Raw genomic sequence first — 16,083 nt, 5'->3', positions numbered from 1 at the left:
TATAATGAGGCTGATAAAAATAGTGCTGCTACTTCACTCCTTTATATTCTTACTTTTCTCCCCACTTAGGGAAAAAAATGCAAGGGGAAAGTTAACATCCTAGCCCAAACATTGATGTTCTTCAAGAATGCAAAACTTCCTATCAGAAGAGCAGCAGTCTTGTTTGTAGGTACAAAGAAAATCCGTTCATTTCTGCAGTCACTTTTATCCTATACTTTGCAAAATTGTGTTGTTGAGTATCCTACTCTTTATGAAGATGACCTTGAAAATACTTCTTTGGAGAAAGGGGTTATGTTATCTATAGGTAACTATCAGGTACTTGGAAGTCCAGTTTTTAGAATCTGTCTAATTATCAAAAGGCCAGTTCTGCCAGCTGCTTAGAGCCAAAGCCAGATTGCAGACTCACTGACTTTCTCCTGCATTTAGGGCTCTTAACAAAGTACATGGATGACAATGAGCTCAGGATGAAGGGTACTGGCTGGATAGAGGATGGTAAGTGATAATACACTTGGGTTTGGGGTACCCCATTTTTGGAAGGTATCTGAGGCAGTGACTCTGGGCAGGCTCTGTGGCAGAGCTGAGACTCTGGGAACCAGAAAGCCTGAGTTTTGTGATAATAAAGCTCTTGGAGACTTAATTGAGTGACAGTCTCATCCCAGTCCAACTCCCTCTTTAGGAAAGGAGATGACTCTATTTGTCTGGAAATCAGCTTTGATGAGTGTCTCAGGGACAATTCCTGAACTTTGTCTGTCAGGACATAAGACACTAGCTAGAAATAATATCTTAGTAAATTATGATGCCACCTCTCAAGTATCACACAGATGACTGCAGCACTATTTCCTATAAGCGGTTGTCCTGTAGGCTGGTAGGACTCGATAACAGAGATGTGTTATAGTTGTATAAGTCAGCCATCGTGCAGTTGGTTTTCTGACTTGTCAGTGAGTGAAAATTTTCTGTAATTATACAATTTTGAGAACTTAGCACACAAAGAATGATTTATTCCCACTTAAAAAGTAGTCCTACAATTAGAAAATGCCACAAAATGCTAAATCTCACAATCCAAAAGCATGTACTTTGAGAACCAAATTAAAATACTGAACAATTCACTGCTTTTTAAGTAAAAATAAATAACTGGTAAAATAGCCAGAAGCTGAAACTTATTTAAGAAAGATCATGCCACTTTTCTCTAAGGTCTCCTACTTCTCCACAGATATCAGAAGCAAAAAAAACTAGGAAAAGTCATGTAGATTATTTTATTCTGTGAAGTAGGATTCTACTTGGTTGATTCAATTAAAAGGAAATTATAATCTAAAACACTGGAGAACCAAAGTTCCTTTTCTACTCTCAAGTTATCTATATGTATTATTATATTATATACATATATATTAGGGTGAACCATATGAAATTACCATTTTGTAAGGCAAAACTGGTCAAATATCAGCAGTCTTATGTGGTTCAACCTAATGGAATAATCCCACCCTCTTCCTTCCCTAACAGTGGCTTATCTGTCTTAGAAATAGGGTAGAACACCCTAGCACTCTTTTTTAAACAAGTTTATGTCATTTACCACAGGTAATTTTACGCTAAATTTAAACAAAAATAAAATTTTAAATATCAATTTAAATCAATTTCATGACAAAATAAGTTTCACTTCCTTTGGATTGCAAAATTTATGTCTGCCCCTCATGTATTCTGTGGAACATGTAGCCAGATCTTAATGCAAGAACTGAAAGTATTCCATTTTGGAAATAAACATGAATTTAAAGGCTAAAATACAACTTAAGTAATAAAAAGCTCCATAGTATGAAGAGATCCTGAGCATTTTGTGACCTTGGAGAATTAGAAATTAAAAAGAGAGCTTTTTCTAATAGGATCAAAACACAGATCCATAAAGTAAAAGAATAATAGATTTGTCTACATAAAAATTTTAAAAACCACCTTTGAAAAAAAAGAGAAAATGACAAAACTGAAAAATAAACAATAACATGGAAGGGATTATTTGCAAGATGATGAAGGGTAAATATTCCTTAAACCAGTACTTTCTCAAAAGAAAAGTGGAAAATATTATGAATGATCAGTTCATAGAAGATAAATGGGCAATAAATATATGAAAAATATTCAGTATTACTAGTAATCAAAAGTTTATAAAGCAAAACAATGATGAGATACCAGTATGTGTTCTTCTGTCAAAATGGCAAAGACTACTAATACTCAATATTGATGTGTTAAAGGAAAACTGACATTATGATCCACTGTGTTGAGATGAGCATAAATTGAAACAACTTTTTTATAGGGAAGTTTGGCAATACATATTAAAACCCTTTAAATAATCATATCCTTTGACTTATCAATCCCACTTCTAGGAATTTAACCTATGAAAATAAGCAGAAATAGTTACAGGAATGTTCATTTCAGTGTTATTTAAAAGAGCAAAAATGGGAGACATCCAAGATTAGAAACAATAGGAAGTTAGTTAAGTATAGCATATCCACATTGTAGAATCATATGCAGCCATGAAAGACATTGTAGAAAAATATTTAAATAACTTGGATAAATGATGATGCAATGTGATTAAATAAACAATAATTAGATAATATGTAAAATATGGTTCCATTTAGACAAAAAATAAAAGCATACATTGTGTAAATAAATGAATAGAAAGAAGACCAGAAAAATAACAGTGTTTTTCTCTTAACTTAGAAATTAACAATATTAGACATAGCTTAGCAGGTCCAACAATTTGACTTTAAGTAGACTACTTGGCAGTGTGATTATTGTAAAGGAGTGAAATATTTGGCAACTTGGAAACGAGTAAGTTTTGTAGGTCAAAGTTGGAATTGATCTATAAACATGCAAACTTTCAGACAGAGGCTTGCAAGAAGTTCGCCCTTTACCCCAGCTTCTGTAGGCATGTTGGCTGTTTGGTGTCTGAACTAGTGATCATTTCCATAGACCTTCACCTCCACCCTGGGGTTTCTTGCCACTTAGATCTGAGAGATCTGCTGCGTGACCCCGAGCCCTCTCTGCGTGTCGTCGCCTCCCAGGCCCTGTTCCGAGTCCAGAAGGTGGGGGCTGAACCAGATCATGGGCAGACAGTTTTCGGGTTGAGGAAGCTCATAGGTTGTCTTCCTACCTAGAGATGCAAGGCAAACAACATCAGGTAAAAACTAATCCTTTCAGAAACCACAGAAGCAACTAGTGCTCCATTTTTTTTTCAGACTTAATGCCAGCATGAAGCTACCTCCTCTACCTATTTAATTACATCAGAACTTATTTTTTCTTGTCAAAACCTTAAGGAATTAGAATATATAAGGGAGAGAAGCTCTTGGTTTAAAGTAGCAGAAACAGTGGAAATCTGCTGAGTTTTGGAGCCATGCCAGAATATCCATGAAGTTCCAGTCTTGATAAACCTGTCTAGGACAGCTTCAGAAGGGATTCCAAATAAATGTTAATGTCGCAATGTTTGTATTATTAGTTCTTTTGTCAAGGCCCAGGTCTACTTGTCAACAATCTTAAGAATAAAGTTAAAACGAGTTCTTATAGTTTGATAGTAATGATTTTTTAAATAAAATCCCTTATGGTCTTTCTCTTTCCTTTTCCTTTTCCTTAAAAACCTTCAAGCAAGAAAAAATTTCTGAAGTGATGTAATGCTAACTCTATCCTAATATATTCAAAGTTTCCATGCCTCACTTTCCCTTTTTCATTTTCCTGATTCCCTCTCCTACAATGCTGTCAGATCCTGAGATGGCTCTAGGATGGGAACTGTTACTTACTGAGTACCCACTGTCTGCTTTAAGCATAGATGGAGAAAACTGTCTTACAAGCAGAAATTTCCTGAGAAAGAGATTAACTCATATTAGGTGAATACTTTGATAAGCTGCAAGAGGCATGGTAGATTAATTAGAAATGGTCACTATCAGTCTAATTCCCAGGGTCTTGTTTGGATAAGTAACGTAAGTGGAGAGCCAGAGCTGAACTATGTAGGGCAGTGAAGAGGCCTCCTGGAGATGGTATGGGAAAAGAGAAAGGAAATGAGGCAACTAGCAATGAAGAATAGACACATCCAATGGTGAATTGTGTTAAGTTTTTGTTGTAAAATGAGTAATATGAAGCCTTACTACCCTCTTCCCTCACCTTTCACCCCCATCCCTCTGCCAAGACATTTTTAGGAACAAATTTCTTCATGATTCATGGTAAGTTGAATATGTTTTGAGGGATGTGACAATGTGCCAAGTATGGCTTCAAGAGGATCCCTGCCCAAGAGATGTGTTCATATTAGGGACTAGCAGTCAGGAGTTTTGAGCTAAAATGCAGGCCCCGGCTGCCTAATGGACTAAATATTCACCCTTGGGTAGAGCTAAGAGTACAGCTTGAGGGTGGCCACTGGATGCTAAACTTCACTGCAGCGAGCACATTTCAGATACATGTTTCCCTCACTGCTTTCTCCTTGGTCTCAGTGCATGCATTCTCACTCTCCACTTCTGAACTATCCATTTTGTGGATTATCCAATAAAATGACTAACACTTATTGAGTGCCTACAATGAGCCACTCTAAGAGTACTCACTCTAAGTGGCTCACTCTAAAGTACATTATATGATTAACTTTTAATCCTCATAACCACTCCGTATATTATTATCTCCATTTTGCAGATGGGGAAGCTGAGGAACAAAACGTGAAAGTGACTTGCTCAAGATCACACAACTAGTAAAGGCCAAACTCAAGTAGTCTGGCTCCAAAGTCCACATCCTTGGCTAGTCTGCTCTGATTCTCTCCAGTCTACTTTTTCCCTCCAATGTGAATAAATGCAGATTTACTCTACAATTAATCTCAGCTGCTGAACTCATGCCCCAAACTCATGTACTGAAACAAATGTTGTAAACTGTTATTGAGACTCAACTCATAAATACAAAGTTTGAACACTTCTTACCTAAAAGTTAGTATACCTTGTTTTATTTTTTAATAGGATAGAATGTACATCCTCCACTGTAAAGAGCGGAGTTAGAGCAAAAGGTGGTGGTTATTCTTGAGGAATATTTTTTGAGTCCTTGATCTGATCTCATGAACTATCCCTCCCAGCAGAAAACAGACCTCTAGCTTTAGGATGCAGTTTAAATATCCAGTGACACATCCAAAGGATTGAATGAATCCTTTCTCTTTACTCATATTTACGCTAGAGTCCCTTTCCCTCCTGGCAGATTTTTATTTTCTGAATAATACCACTAAGAGGGAGTAGCAACACAACAATGCTTATTCTATTTTACTTACACTTTATTGTGTTAAAGTTCACAGGAAGAAGCATCCATTAAGAGACAGAGGACTGCTCTTTTCTGAACTACCTCAGCAGTTTGGGAAGGGTTGAAGTACTTAATAGTGGTTATATTAACAAGTCTATTTATTCCAAATATCTCCATTATTTTTATACAAGGCTCTCCTCAGAGATAGGTTTATGTTTTTATGGAATTTTTTAATATACAAAACAAAAATTTCTGGACATTTAATTTTATTATATGTTGAAATAAAAGTTCAATATAATTGGATTTCATTTTGGCTTTATTTTCATTATATACTATTAAAATGTATTGTTGATTATATTACTGGGCCAGCTATGTCTTTATTATTTCAGATTCTCTCTTTTTTTACTTTGAGTATTGCTTTCCCCCCTTATACTGAGATACCTATTTTCTAAGAAATGATTTTTTTTTTTAAAGATTTTATTTTTTCCTTTTTCTCCCCAAAGCCCCCCAGTACATAGTTGTATATTTTAGTTGTGGGTCCTTCTAGTTGTGGCATGTGGGATGCCACCTCAGTGTGGCTTGATGAGCAATGCCATGTCCGCGCCCAGGATTCAAACCGACAAAACACTGGGCCACCTGCAGCGGAGCGCATGAACTTAACCACTTGGCCACAGGGTTGGCCCCTCTAAGAAATGATTTTTTTTCTCTTATTGAAAGATTAAACTATCATATAAATAAAAAAATGGGATTAGGGAAGGGGAGAATCTCTCAGGCATCAGCCCAGCAAGTAAAACTGCACTAGGTAAAATTGTAAAATAGATCAAATAGCTCTGACCCTTAGGGCTTCCCCCTCCTTCCTTCTCCCAGGTTCTTGGCTCCATGCTCCTTTTTCTCTCTCTCTCAGGAAAGGATCTGATGAACTCACGGTTAATGTAATTAATCACTACACTGCAAGACTTAATGAGGGTAACTCCTTCAGAGATTTTTGCTTTTTAACAAAGTAGACTTAAGCTAAAGGCATGAACCTCTAATTGAGAAATTTTAGGCATTACTGAGCAGGATGGAGAGAGGAGGTATTTAGAGGTGGGGCTGGAGGTGATGGTGAAGGATAGATATTTTCCTGTCATCCCCAAAAACATATCTATCATATGAGCAGCTGCTTTCCCTACCTCTTCCCAAACGCTCCTCAGAATCAGAACTCAGCAAAAGAAAAGGATTAGAAAGGATAACTAACAACTGCCTTCTGTTGTGCAAAACACAAAGGGAAGTTGTGGATTCTATCTTTCCTGAAAAATGATGATGACTTCCCAGTACATCGGATGACTTCCCTTAAATACCAAGTGACAATTGCTGAATGATTCAGTTATGTCTTCTCTACTTTCTATCACCCTGCAGAGTTTATGGTCTGATGTCCAAGGAAGACAGCACTGGTTTAAAATGGTTCCTGTGGATATTGATAAAGTTAATTCGTAGATCGGAACCCACAAAATGGAGGCTGCCCCAGTGGCCCAGCCCATGTTACAAATCTAAACCTAAGTCAGCCTGCACTTATGGGAAACCCCTGTCAAGGAATCTTAACATACACCAATCACAATCCTCCAACTCAGCTTTAGCTAGCTTACCTTACCCTAGAAAACAGGACCTGCTAGCCTCCTAAGGAAATCCTTGGCCTCCTAGGCAATCACGCTGTTTCCGTGTTGCCTCTTCTAAGGTTCTATAAACTTCCTGCCCCAGATCCCTTGGGAACAGTGCTTCACCACTCATAAGGCAACATACCCCCCCAATCCATGGATTGTTTTCCCTTGAATAAAGGACATCAAACTCATTACTAAATGGTATTATTTTTGTCATTTGACAATACCAAAGAATCTTTATGAGGGAACTGTCACACCCAGCCCCCCCCCCCTTTTTTTTTTAACAGAAATGATGGCGTGAATATAGAAAGGGAAATTTTAAAAGGGAGCAGGGACATGGGAAGAGGTTAGGAGGGAGATGGAAGCTGGGAATCTAGAAAGGATGTCCACCTGTGAATGAGATTAAATGGCAGAAAGTTGAGATAATATAGAAGATACATCAAACATAGGGTTCAGATGTATTGGTCCCTAGGACACTGGTTTTCAGTAAAATGTTCCCTAGCCCACTTCAGAAGACCACAGTTAGGGTAAAGAGTCTGATTCCTCAGCCACTCATGGGTTTAAAAGACTAGGTCAAAAGTATACATACGCTATATAAGGGTACATCTCCCAAGCCTTTGTCTTTCAAGCAACCACTGACCAAACCAAACCTACTAAATTTAAACTCTGATTGTGTATCAGTTGATCTTAGAAAATCACTTATTTTGTGGCAAGAAAGTCAGGACACTAAAAAGGAAAAGAATTTATAGGCAATTTAAGTGTTGTGACCTTAAAACTAAAGAACTTGATTTTTCCAGAAAGACCTCAAGCCTTTTTCCTGCAATAGCCTTGGTGGTTTCTAAAGAATTTTTCTGTTGTATTACATCCCAGATTATCATTGCAGTTCAAGACCTCACAGAATTATAAAGTCTGGCCAAGCAATCCCACTGCATTTTAGTAGTTTTATATAAAAAAATTTTTTCAAGTAGGTTTTAAGCCAAATACATTTCTACTACTTCCTTTGTGGTAACCTGTTTTAGAGCTTTAATCTGCTCAGGATTTTTTATTTTAGACTTCTAAGCCAAAAGTCCTTTGCAAAACTATTTCCATCAACTGTATTATTAAAATAATTGAAATTATTATTAAAATAATTGAAAATTTAAAAAGTTATAAAAGGATTTTCTAATTCAGACCTTCAAAGTTTTCACTATTTAATAATTAATGAAATTGCTGTAGCACCCGGCTTGCTAAAAGAACCTTTCAAGATGTTTGAAATACTAATATTCTAACACCACCCAGGCCTCATCACTGCCAAAAGTGAAATAAAAATATGAAATAGACATTAGTTAAGTGGTCTGGTCTTGAAATCAGTAAGCGACTGAATCTGAAAATAATCTCAAGACACTCATCTCTGTATCCGATTCCTTATATGAAAGCCCTGACCTCAATATACTTTTTAAAAATAAGAATATTAAGTCAGGATTTATTTGAAATTAAAATACAGTATTTACAAAGAGAAAGAGTTCAGAAAACATTTTTGTTTTTCTTGACTTATAAAGTGGTAATGCATATATATGTTCAAAATTCAAAAGTTGCAAAATGTTCCCAGCCATCCACTTCACCTCCCTGAAGGCACCCAGTATTACCAGTTTCTTGTATCTCTTTCAAGACATAGTATGCATTTATGAGAAAATATGTGTATTCTCTTCCCTGCTTTTTTTACAAATTATAGTATTCTATACATAATGTTCTGCACCTTGCACTTTTTCTCCTTAATATCTTTGAGATTTTCCCATATTACTCCAAAGAGTTTCCTCATTCTATATTCCTGCCCAGTATTTCACTGTATTTATTAAATTAATGGACCTTTAGGTAATTTCCAATCTTTGTCATATAGAATACCATAGTAACTATGGACATACATATTTCACACATGGCCAAGTGTGTCTTTAGGATAAAATCCTAAAAGGGGAATTACCAGATTAAAGGGTATGTCCTTTGTGATTTCAAATTAAAATATTGCCAAATGACTTGCATGGAGGTAGTAACAGTTACACCCCGGTGATGTCAGACTGTGCTTTTCTCCTCACATCTTTGCCAGCATAATGGTATTCATTCACTCTACAAATATCTATGGGCTCAACACCATTCTAGATAACTAGGAAACATCAAGGAATAAAACAGAACAAAATCCCTGCGCTAGTGGAGTTTATATTCTAGCAGGGGGAGAGAAATAACAATGTATAATAATATAAATAAACATAAAATCATACAGTATGTTAGAAGCTGGAATATGCTCTGGAAGAAAGATCAGAGTATGAGGAATCAGAAGTGTGGTGGTTGTGAGGAGGAGGCGGTGCAATTTTAAACAGGATGGCTAACAGTAGGCTTCATTGAGAAGATGATATTTGAGCAAAGACTTGAAGGAAGTGAAAGTGTTAGCTATGCAGATGTAGGGAAAGAACATTCTGGTCAGAGGAAATAGCCATCTCAAAAGTCCTAAGGTACTAGGGTTGCCTAGGGTATTCAAGGAATCACAAGAAGGCCACTATGACTAGAGCGGGGTGAGAAAGGAGAGAGTAATAAATAAAGGCAGAGAGAAATGAAGTTATATAAGGGACCAGATCTAGATCCTTAGTGACTTGTAGGCCATGACAAACAGTTTGGCTTAACTCTGAGAGAAATGGGAAGTCACTGAAGTATTTTCAACTTTTGGATTTTTGCCAATTGAATACATAAAAAAATGTTTTTTTAGTGGTTTAAATTTGCATTTTTTTCTTATTAGAAAGGTTGAGCATCTTTTCACATCTAAATGCTATTTGCATTTCTTTTTCTAAGACTATATTCAAATCGTTTCCCCATTTTGAGGAGGTTTGTTGGTCTTTTTCATGTTGATTCATAGGAGCTTTTTATATATTGAGGAATTAGCTTTTAGTCTGTTCCTTTAGTTACAAATTCAGTTAACATCTGAAATGGTCTGACTATCTGGGTTTTTGCTTTTGTCTGCTGCATTTCAAACTTTAGGACCTTAGCAATAACACTGTAATTGTATATGGAAATTAACTCATGATTCTCCACGCCTGTGTCTTATTTTTTAAAATCAAATATACAGAGAAAAATAGTTTCTGAAATGACAAAATGCTTAAAATTTCTTAGGAGCAGTTGTTAATTAACTGAGCTTATCAATAAAAACAGGTAGTAAAAGAGTATCTTTATCATAGCATACATATGTGATGGTCTATTTTATAGCATACATCTTATTTATTAAGTTAATTTTTGGCATAAGTACAAAATTCAAAAGATACGAAAAGATACATAGTAAAAGGTAACTTTCTTTATGCCCACCTCACCACTACTGAATTCCTCTTCCCTTAGGCAATTACTGTTCCTGATTTCTTACGTATCCTTCCAGAGATAATTTATATAGATGCACATGTATATAATCTGTGGTCTGTTTGTTCTAAGTGGACCCATTCCTAATCTCAGTTATTCAATTTAAATTCATGCACTTAAGAATCAGTTATATTGATTGAGGTGACACACTTCAAGATGTGGAAATAAAGTAGATTAGAGTTGGCTGGAAAGCAGCCAAGTGTTTCTGGTGCAGTAGGAAAACAGTAGAGGAAAGAATAAGTTATAACTGTCATTTGTATACGACTTTCATGTTATTTTTTTTAACTTGCTTTAATTGTGTAATTTAGAGATTATGGTTATTGCCATTTTACAGATGAAGAAAGAGGCTCAGAGAGGTTTAGATAACTTGCCAGAGAGCACAAAATCAGCAAGCAGCAGTGCTAGGACTTAGACTTTAAGTCTCTTGATTCCAAGTCTCTGTACTTTCTGTAGTAGCTCCATAGGTAAAAGCCTTAATTGTTTCAAAGAAGAAAAGGAAATTCCCTAAATTTGAAGAAATTGAAATGAGGAAAAAAGCAACAGGGATAATCTCACCAAGATTGTTTGCTGTTGCTGTATTTGGGTGTCAGAGAGCCCTCTCATATGGTTTGACTTTTCCACCAAGACCTTCTGCTTAAGAGCTAATGTCTGGGGTGGTTTTTAGCTAATAAAGTTCAGTTTTATAGCTTCTCTGGGATTACAGGGGAGCAGGATTAACCCAGATATGTATGGATTCAGGAAACAAAAATGACCCTGAGTTTTGGTTCTAGGTAGACTGAAGTCTGTGTCAGAAGAATCTTTTAGAGTAAAACTTGAAAGAAACTGCTATTCTGAAATATCTTCTTGTGACCAAGTTGAGTGCCCTGGGCATAGATTTTGATGGCAAAAGGCCTTAGAACTAACATTTTTAAGTTAAATTGGGCTTTTCAGTTTCTCATTTTCTTATCCAAAGTCTAAAGGAGGTACAAAAATCACTTAATTGTCCTTGTGAGTAGGGCTGGCACTACTTTCCCTGCAGGCTCCCAGCTTAAGGACCACCACTTTAGTTTTCATTTGAGGAACAAGAACAGGAAGAATAATGAGGTTAGGTCTAGCCCCTCCCCCACACTATCAACTGCTTTTTTTGACAGTTAGAAGGTTAGATGAGTAGTTTTTCCTAAGAAGGGCATGTGCAGACCAAGTACCTGCTTAGGGCATAGCAAAGCTGGAGGACAAAAAAAAATTTTTTTTGGAATTTCAAAATAAAATAACCATGTTGGGAAAAATTATCAGAACTTGTTACACTTTCCTACACTTATTTTGTGGTTTAGAATTGTTTATATTTTGAATTACATTTGGGAGAGTGTGTACTATAAACTTCTTAGTCTTGGAGCCTCTAAAGGTCTTAATCAAGCTCTGGACACATACTCTGGGGAACTCTGAAATATTAAACCACAACAGGGAGGCTAATCATAGAGGCTATCACACAATGGGATCAAAATAGGAACAAACTTCATGATATATTTGGATCAGAAATGAAGAGCAGAGTAAATCGATTTCACTTCATTTTCTATTCAAAAGCTCAGTTTAGTGTTAAATGGGCATGCCACTGGATAATAAGAAAAAAATAAAAACCAACATGAACCCTGATAAAAAATAGGGAGAGCGTATTGATAAAAGGGAAAAAAAATCCTGCAAGTAAGGCTGGATCTGACAGACGTGTCCTCAATGCCAAGCTGCCTCAACTTGATTCATTGGTAATAGTGAATCCCCAAAGAGTTTTGAAAAAGAAACTGATATAATATAAATGCTGCTTGAGAAAAACTAGACTAGTAACTAAACGTAAGATGGATTGAAAGAGAAAATATGAAATGCTGAAAGCCAACTAGAAACCTGGTGGAGGAGGAATGCACAGATTTAGCGATTAGGTGTAGGGGATGAAGGAGCAGGGGAGTCAGTGGTGACACAGAGGAACAGCATGGGCTGGGTCTTTTTGGTGAGTATGGCAGTACTGTCTATTGAAAACCAATGACATAGTTTAGTTACAATCCAAAAGAAGGAAAAAAAAGAGTACTGTTTAAATCTGCTTTATTTCATAAAGGAAATAAGGGAACTCAAGAGTATTTTCCTTTTATCTTGGCCTCATTTCCAAAGCCTGTATTTTCTAATAATTCAATTCAGGACAGTCTGAGAATTACAACATGGCAAAAGAAAAAGTCACAGAAGCGAGTGATTGATTGGATGTAAAGGGTGACAGATCAGGTGAATCAAAAGATAGGAGATGAAAACAGAAGGCTTTACATAGACAGGATACAACTTACTGAAAATCCAAAGTTAGAGCCCAGATTCAGTCCCAAGAAGAAGAAAAACGTACGTTTCTCAGTTTTTGTTTGTTTAGTGGATGACCTTTGAGAGGTGTTTCTTTTGTTCTTGGATCATTTTCAAGCCAGCAATGCCCCTCAGTTCAAGTCTGGACGATCTGAAAGTGACGGCAAAAGAACAATCATATCTTGCACATGGCAGGCATTCAGTAAACATTTGTGGAATGAAGAAATGAAGGGTCTTCAGGATTTAGTACGTATAAACTGGGAAAGGGTCAGGAGAATCAAATCCAGCAGCAAAGAAGAAAGGCGCTATAGTACATGTACTGCAAGTCACTGAAAACCAAACTACTAAAGAGATGAAAAATGGGGCAGTGAGTCTCTGGTTTTGTTTCGTTTATAATTCCCAAGAGCTGTTTCCTTTTATCTTGGTTTCTTTTCAAGGCCAGAATCACCCTCTGCAGTTCAGATCTGTATTAAAAAAAAGAGATTAGTTATGGTAAAGGTAAAAAACTTAAGGTTTCTCAGCTCTTGGGATCTTGTCCAGGCCCAGCCGTGAAAGCCAGGATCCCATGGGGTAGACCTACTTTTACTACATTTTTCCTCAAAAATTCTACCATAATGTTTGCATTTGACAGACCCAGTGATATTTCTCAACAGCTGTTCCAAATCTTCACTATTCTCAACTCCCTACTCTATTTTCCTCTCAGCAGAGCACCTAGCAGGCCTGCTTAATCTAGCTGTAAGGTGATAACCTCCCAGACAGGAGCTATTTAGAGGAAGGACAGGCTCTGGATTCCCAGCTTGGCCACTTTTTCCAGGGCCTAGCTACATCAGTGATCTTTTTTTTTTATCTTCAGTCTCTGCCTACTCCTGTCCCTGATTATTCACATGCTTGTGTTTTCCCTATCCCAGAAAATCCTCTTCCTTTCGCCTCTTCTCCACCAAACTTCTTAACGAGAAGTTTTTACTTCCTACTTCAGCTTTCTGACCTTCCTCCCGTTAGCCCCTCAGCCACAGTAATCTGGCTTCCACTCCTACTGTGCTAAAGAAAACTCCTCTGGCAAGGGTCACTAAAAATATCTGAATAATAATACAGGAGGTCTTCTTTGAATTCCTCATCCTATTTGAACTCTCTACAGTGTTGGACTCTATGGAATACTTCTTTCCTGACCTCAGTTACCACTCCTTGTTTTTATACCTTTCTGGACAGTTTTTTTCATTCACTCCTCAAATTCTGCTCATCTTTGAAATGTTGGTGTTCCTGAAGGTTCTACCCTTGAGTCTTTTCTCATGCCAACACACTCCCCGAGTGATATCAACCTGCTCCCTTAGCTTCAGGTGCTGCCTGAATATTTCCAAATCCTCATGTCCAGGCTGTCCCCACTCCCACAGCTGTTATTTAAGCACAGTAGGTTAATTTTCTAATTAAAAAATTAACAAACGAGCCACCACAGGAGGACCTTCATCCATCTCACCTCTAGTAATCCTGACATTTCTCTGCTGACAGAAAAGGAAGTTAGGAGGAGGGATGACAACCCCTGTTACAAAGCCCTTGGCACTGGAGATAGACCTCCCCACAGCTGCCCATAACAATCCTCTAAATAAGTAAAAACTCATGGGAGAAGAGTCTCTGTGCAGACACTGTGTGCCAGCATCCCCTCCAGAGAATGAGATGGTGCTGAAGTCAGCTGCAGCAGTAACTTCTAGAAGGAAGCAGAGTTGAAAGTGGCACATGGGTGGTTAAGTTTGAGTTTGAGTTTCGGGGAGGAGTTTGAGTTTTTACTCATTTGAGACCTGGCTTGTGGCTGGTTCCCACGTCCCACCCCTCTCTAACTGTGGAGAATGCAGAAGACTGGGAAATTGCCAGGAGAGAGGGGCCATCTCCCAGGAGCCCACAGCCTCCTCTGAAACTTCCTGCAAGCATCCCAGACACATTTCCAGAAGTGATCTCATCCCTCTGCTTGTACTCCCATTCGGGTTAGCAGCATCACTTTTCACGCTCTTGGCCCAGATGGAAACCTATGTTATTGGGGACCCCTCCCTCTTTGGTAGCGTCCACCTCAGTTCTAGGCCAGAGACCTCTCTACAGCCTGGCTCCTTCCTCTGCTGGACGAGCCCCCTACCATTCCCATACTTCTAGTCTCCAAACCATCTGTCACCCTGCAGCCAGAAGAACCTGTCCAAAACACATCCCAATCCATCGCCTCCTTTTGTTAAGACCCCACCCACAATGCGCAGGCTTTCAGTGGGGCCTATGAGGCCCTTTGCAACCCACCTTCACCTGTCTTTCATTTTCGTATCCAGTGACTCTTTCCTTCATCCAAGCAACAATGGACTTTTGTAATTTTTCAAACACATGATGCAAAATACTGAGTGCCAACCAGGAGCCAGGCACTAACCTAAACTCTGGGATGTAGTGAACGTGAAAGGAAGACCCCCACTCTCACGCAACTCACTTTAGTAGGAAGAGCCAGTGAACAAAGAAGATAACTTCACAGAGTGATAAGGTGCTAGGAAGACAATAAAATGGGATGTTGGGGCAGGGGGTCCGCTATTTTAGATACAGTGCTCAGGGATGGCCTCAGAAGGTGACATTTAGTTGGACTTGAATGAAGAGGAGGAGCCAGACAAGCCAAGACCTGGTGCAGAGTATCAGAGAAAGGCCTGGAGGCAGGAGCGTGCTTGGCAGCTTGGCTTGTTCAAGGTTCCAGAACAAAGCAGTAAGGCTGGACCTTACACACACCTCGGGGGTCAGTGCCCCACCTGGGGAGGGGCCAGATCACTTGGGGCCTCGTGGGCCGTGGAAAGGAGTCTGGCTGTCATTTTAAGGGCGAGAGGAATCTACTGAAGGATTTTGAGTGAAGTGACATGCTATGGTTTACCTTATAAGGTCACTGGCTCTTCCTGGAAGGGGTCTTGGTGGAGCAGAAGGGTGAGCTCCAGACCAGCACACGCCTCCAGGCTTATGCTCAGGCCGCTCCTAAGCCTGGAATGACCGTCTACTGGGCCGGTTCCCTGGGTCAGGGAGCCGAGAAAGGGCCTCCTTCCCGCAGTCTTCTCAGGCCAGGTCGAGCCTCTTTAGGGTCAAGCGGAGACGGGGAGGAGTTCCCTACTATCCGTGCCTCACCAACCCTTCAATCATCGACAGCCCAGACAGCCCGCTCACTGGGCGTTTGGGACCCTGAGGAGACTCTGACCAGGCCCCCCGCTGTCAAGGGACCACTTTTTTCTGTTCCCGCTTCCATCTCCTAACTCAAGGGGCAAGTCTCAGTCAGACTATGTTTGGCGCCGCGGGGCATTGACGAACCCAGGCCCACGGGTTGGCGGCACAGACGAGGCTTCTCCCTAAGATGAACGAGGCCACCTCGCAGGCCTTCCCAGACCCAAGAGCCGCGGAGACCAGGGCGGCGCCGCCAGCTTCAAGACAGGAAAAGGACTACAACTCCCAGCAGACCCTGCGCGCGGACTGCCGATCCCTCCGCTCCCAACTTGCCCCGCTGGCTGTGTCCACCGCTGTCCGCCAAGGGTCCAGTCCAGGT

General features: G+C 39.1%; 1 protein-coding gene and 1 long non-coding RNA gene across 10 annotated transcripts in view; one reads left to right on the top strand and one right to left on the bottom strand.

Moving 5' to 3' along the window:
* MROH8 (maestro heat like repeat family member 8) overlaps positions 1-5,536 on the top strand; it is a 51,870-nt gene extending 46,334 nt beyond the window's left edge. For 3 of the 9 annotated variants that reach the window (XM_044748363.2, XM_070485897.1, XM_044748365.2), the window contains 4 exons: positions 70-169; positions 427-492; positions 2,989-3,160; positions 4,651-5,536. In XM_044748363.2, coding sequence (XP_044604298.1) covers positions 70-169; positions 427-492; positions 2,989-3,137 — 315 coding nt within the window. In that variant the 3' untranslated portion in view covers positions 3,138-3,160; positions 4,651-5,536. Of the gene's footprint in view, positions 1-69; positions 170-426; positions 493-2,988; positions 3,539-4,650 lie in introns of those variants that run through there. The other 6 variants (XR_011494633.1, XM_070485896.1, XM_044748368.2 and 3 more) reach the window with 5 other exon arrangements.
* On the bottom strand, positions 2,995-15,981 carry LOC106835058 (uncharacterized). Its single transcript, XR_006514027.2, has 3 exons — positions 15,427-15,981; positions 12,542-12,699; positions 2,995-3,133 (listed from the first exon to the last, which is right to left on the bottom strand). It is a non-coding gene; the product is annotated as an uncharacterized lncRNA (long non-coding RNA).
* Between the last annotated feature and the right edge of the window lie 102 nt (positions 15,982-16,083).

Source organism: Equus asinus, chromosome 15, assembly GCF_041296235.1.
Source record: "Equus asinus isolate D_3611 breed Donkey chromosome 15, EquAss-T2T_v2, whole genome shotgun sequence".
Lineage (NCBI taxonomy): Eukaryota > Metazoa > Chordata > Mammalia > Perissodactyla > Equidae > Equus > Equus asinus.
This window is presented reverse-complemented; position numbering and strand designations above follow the sequence as displayed.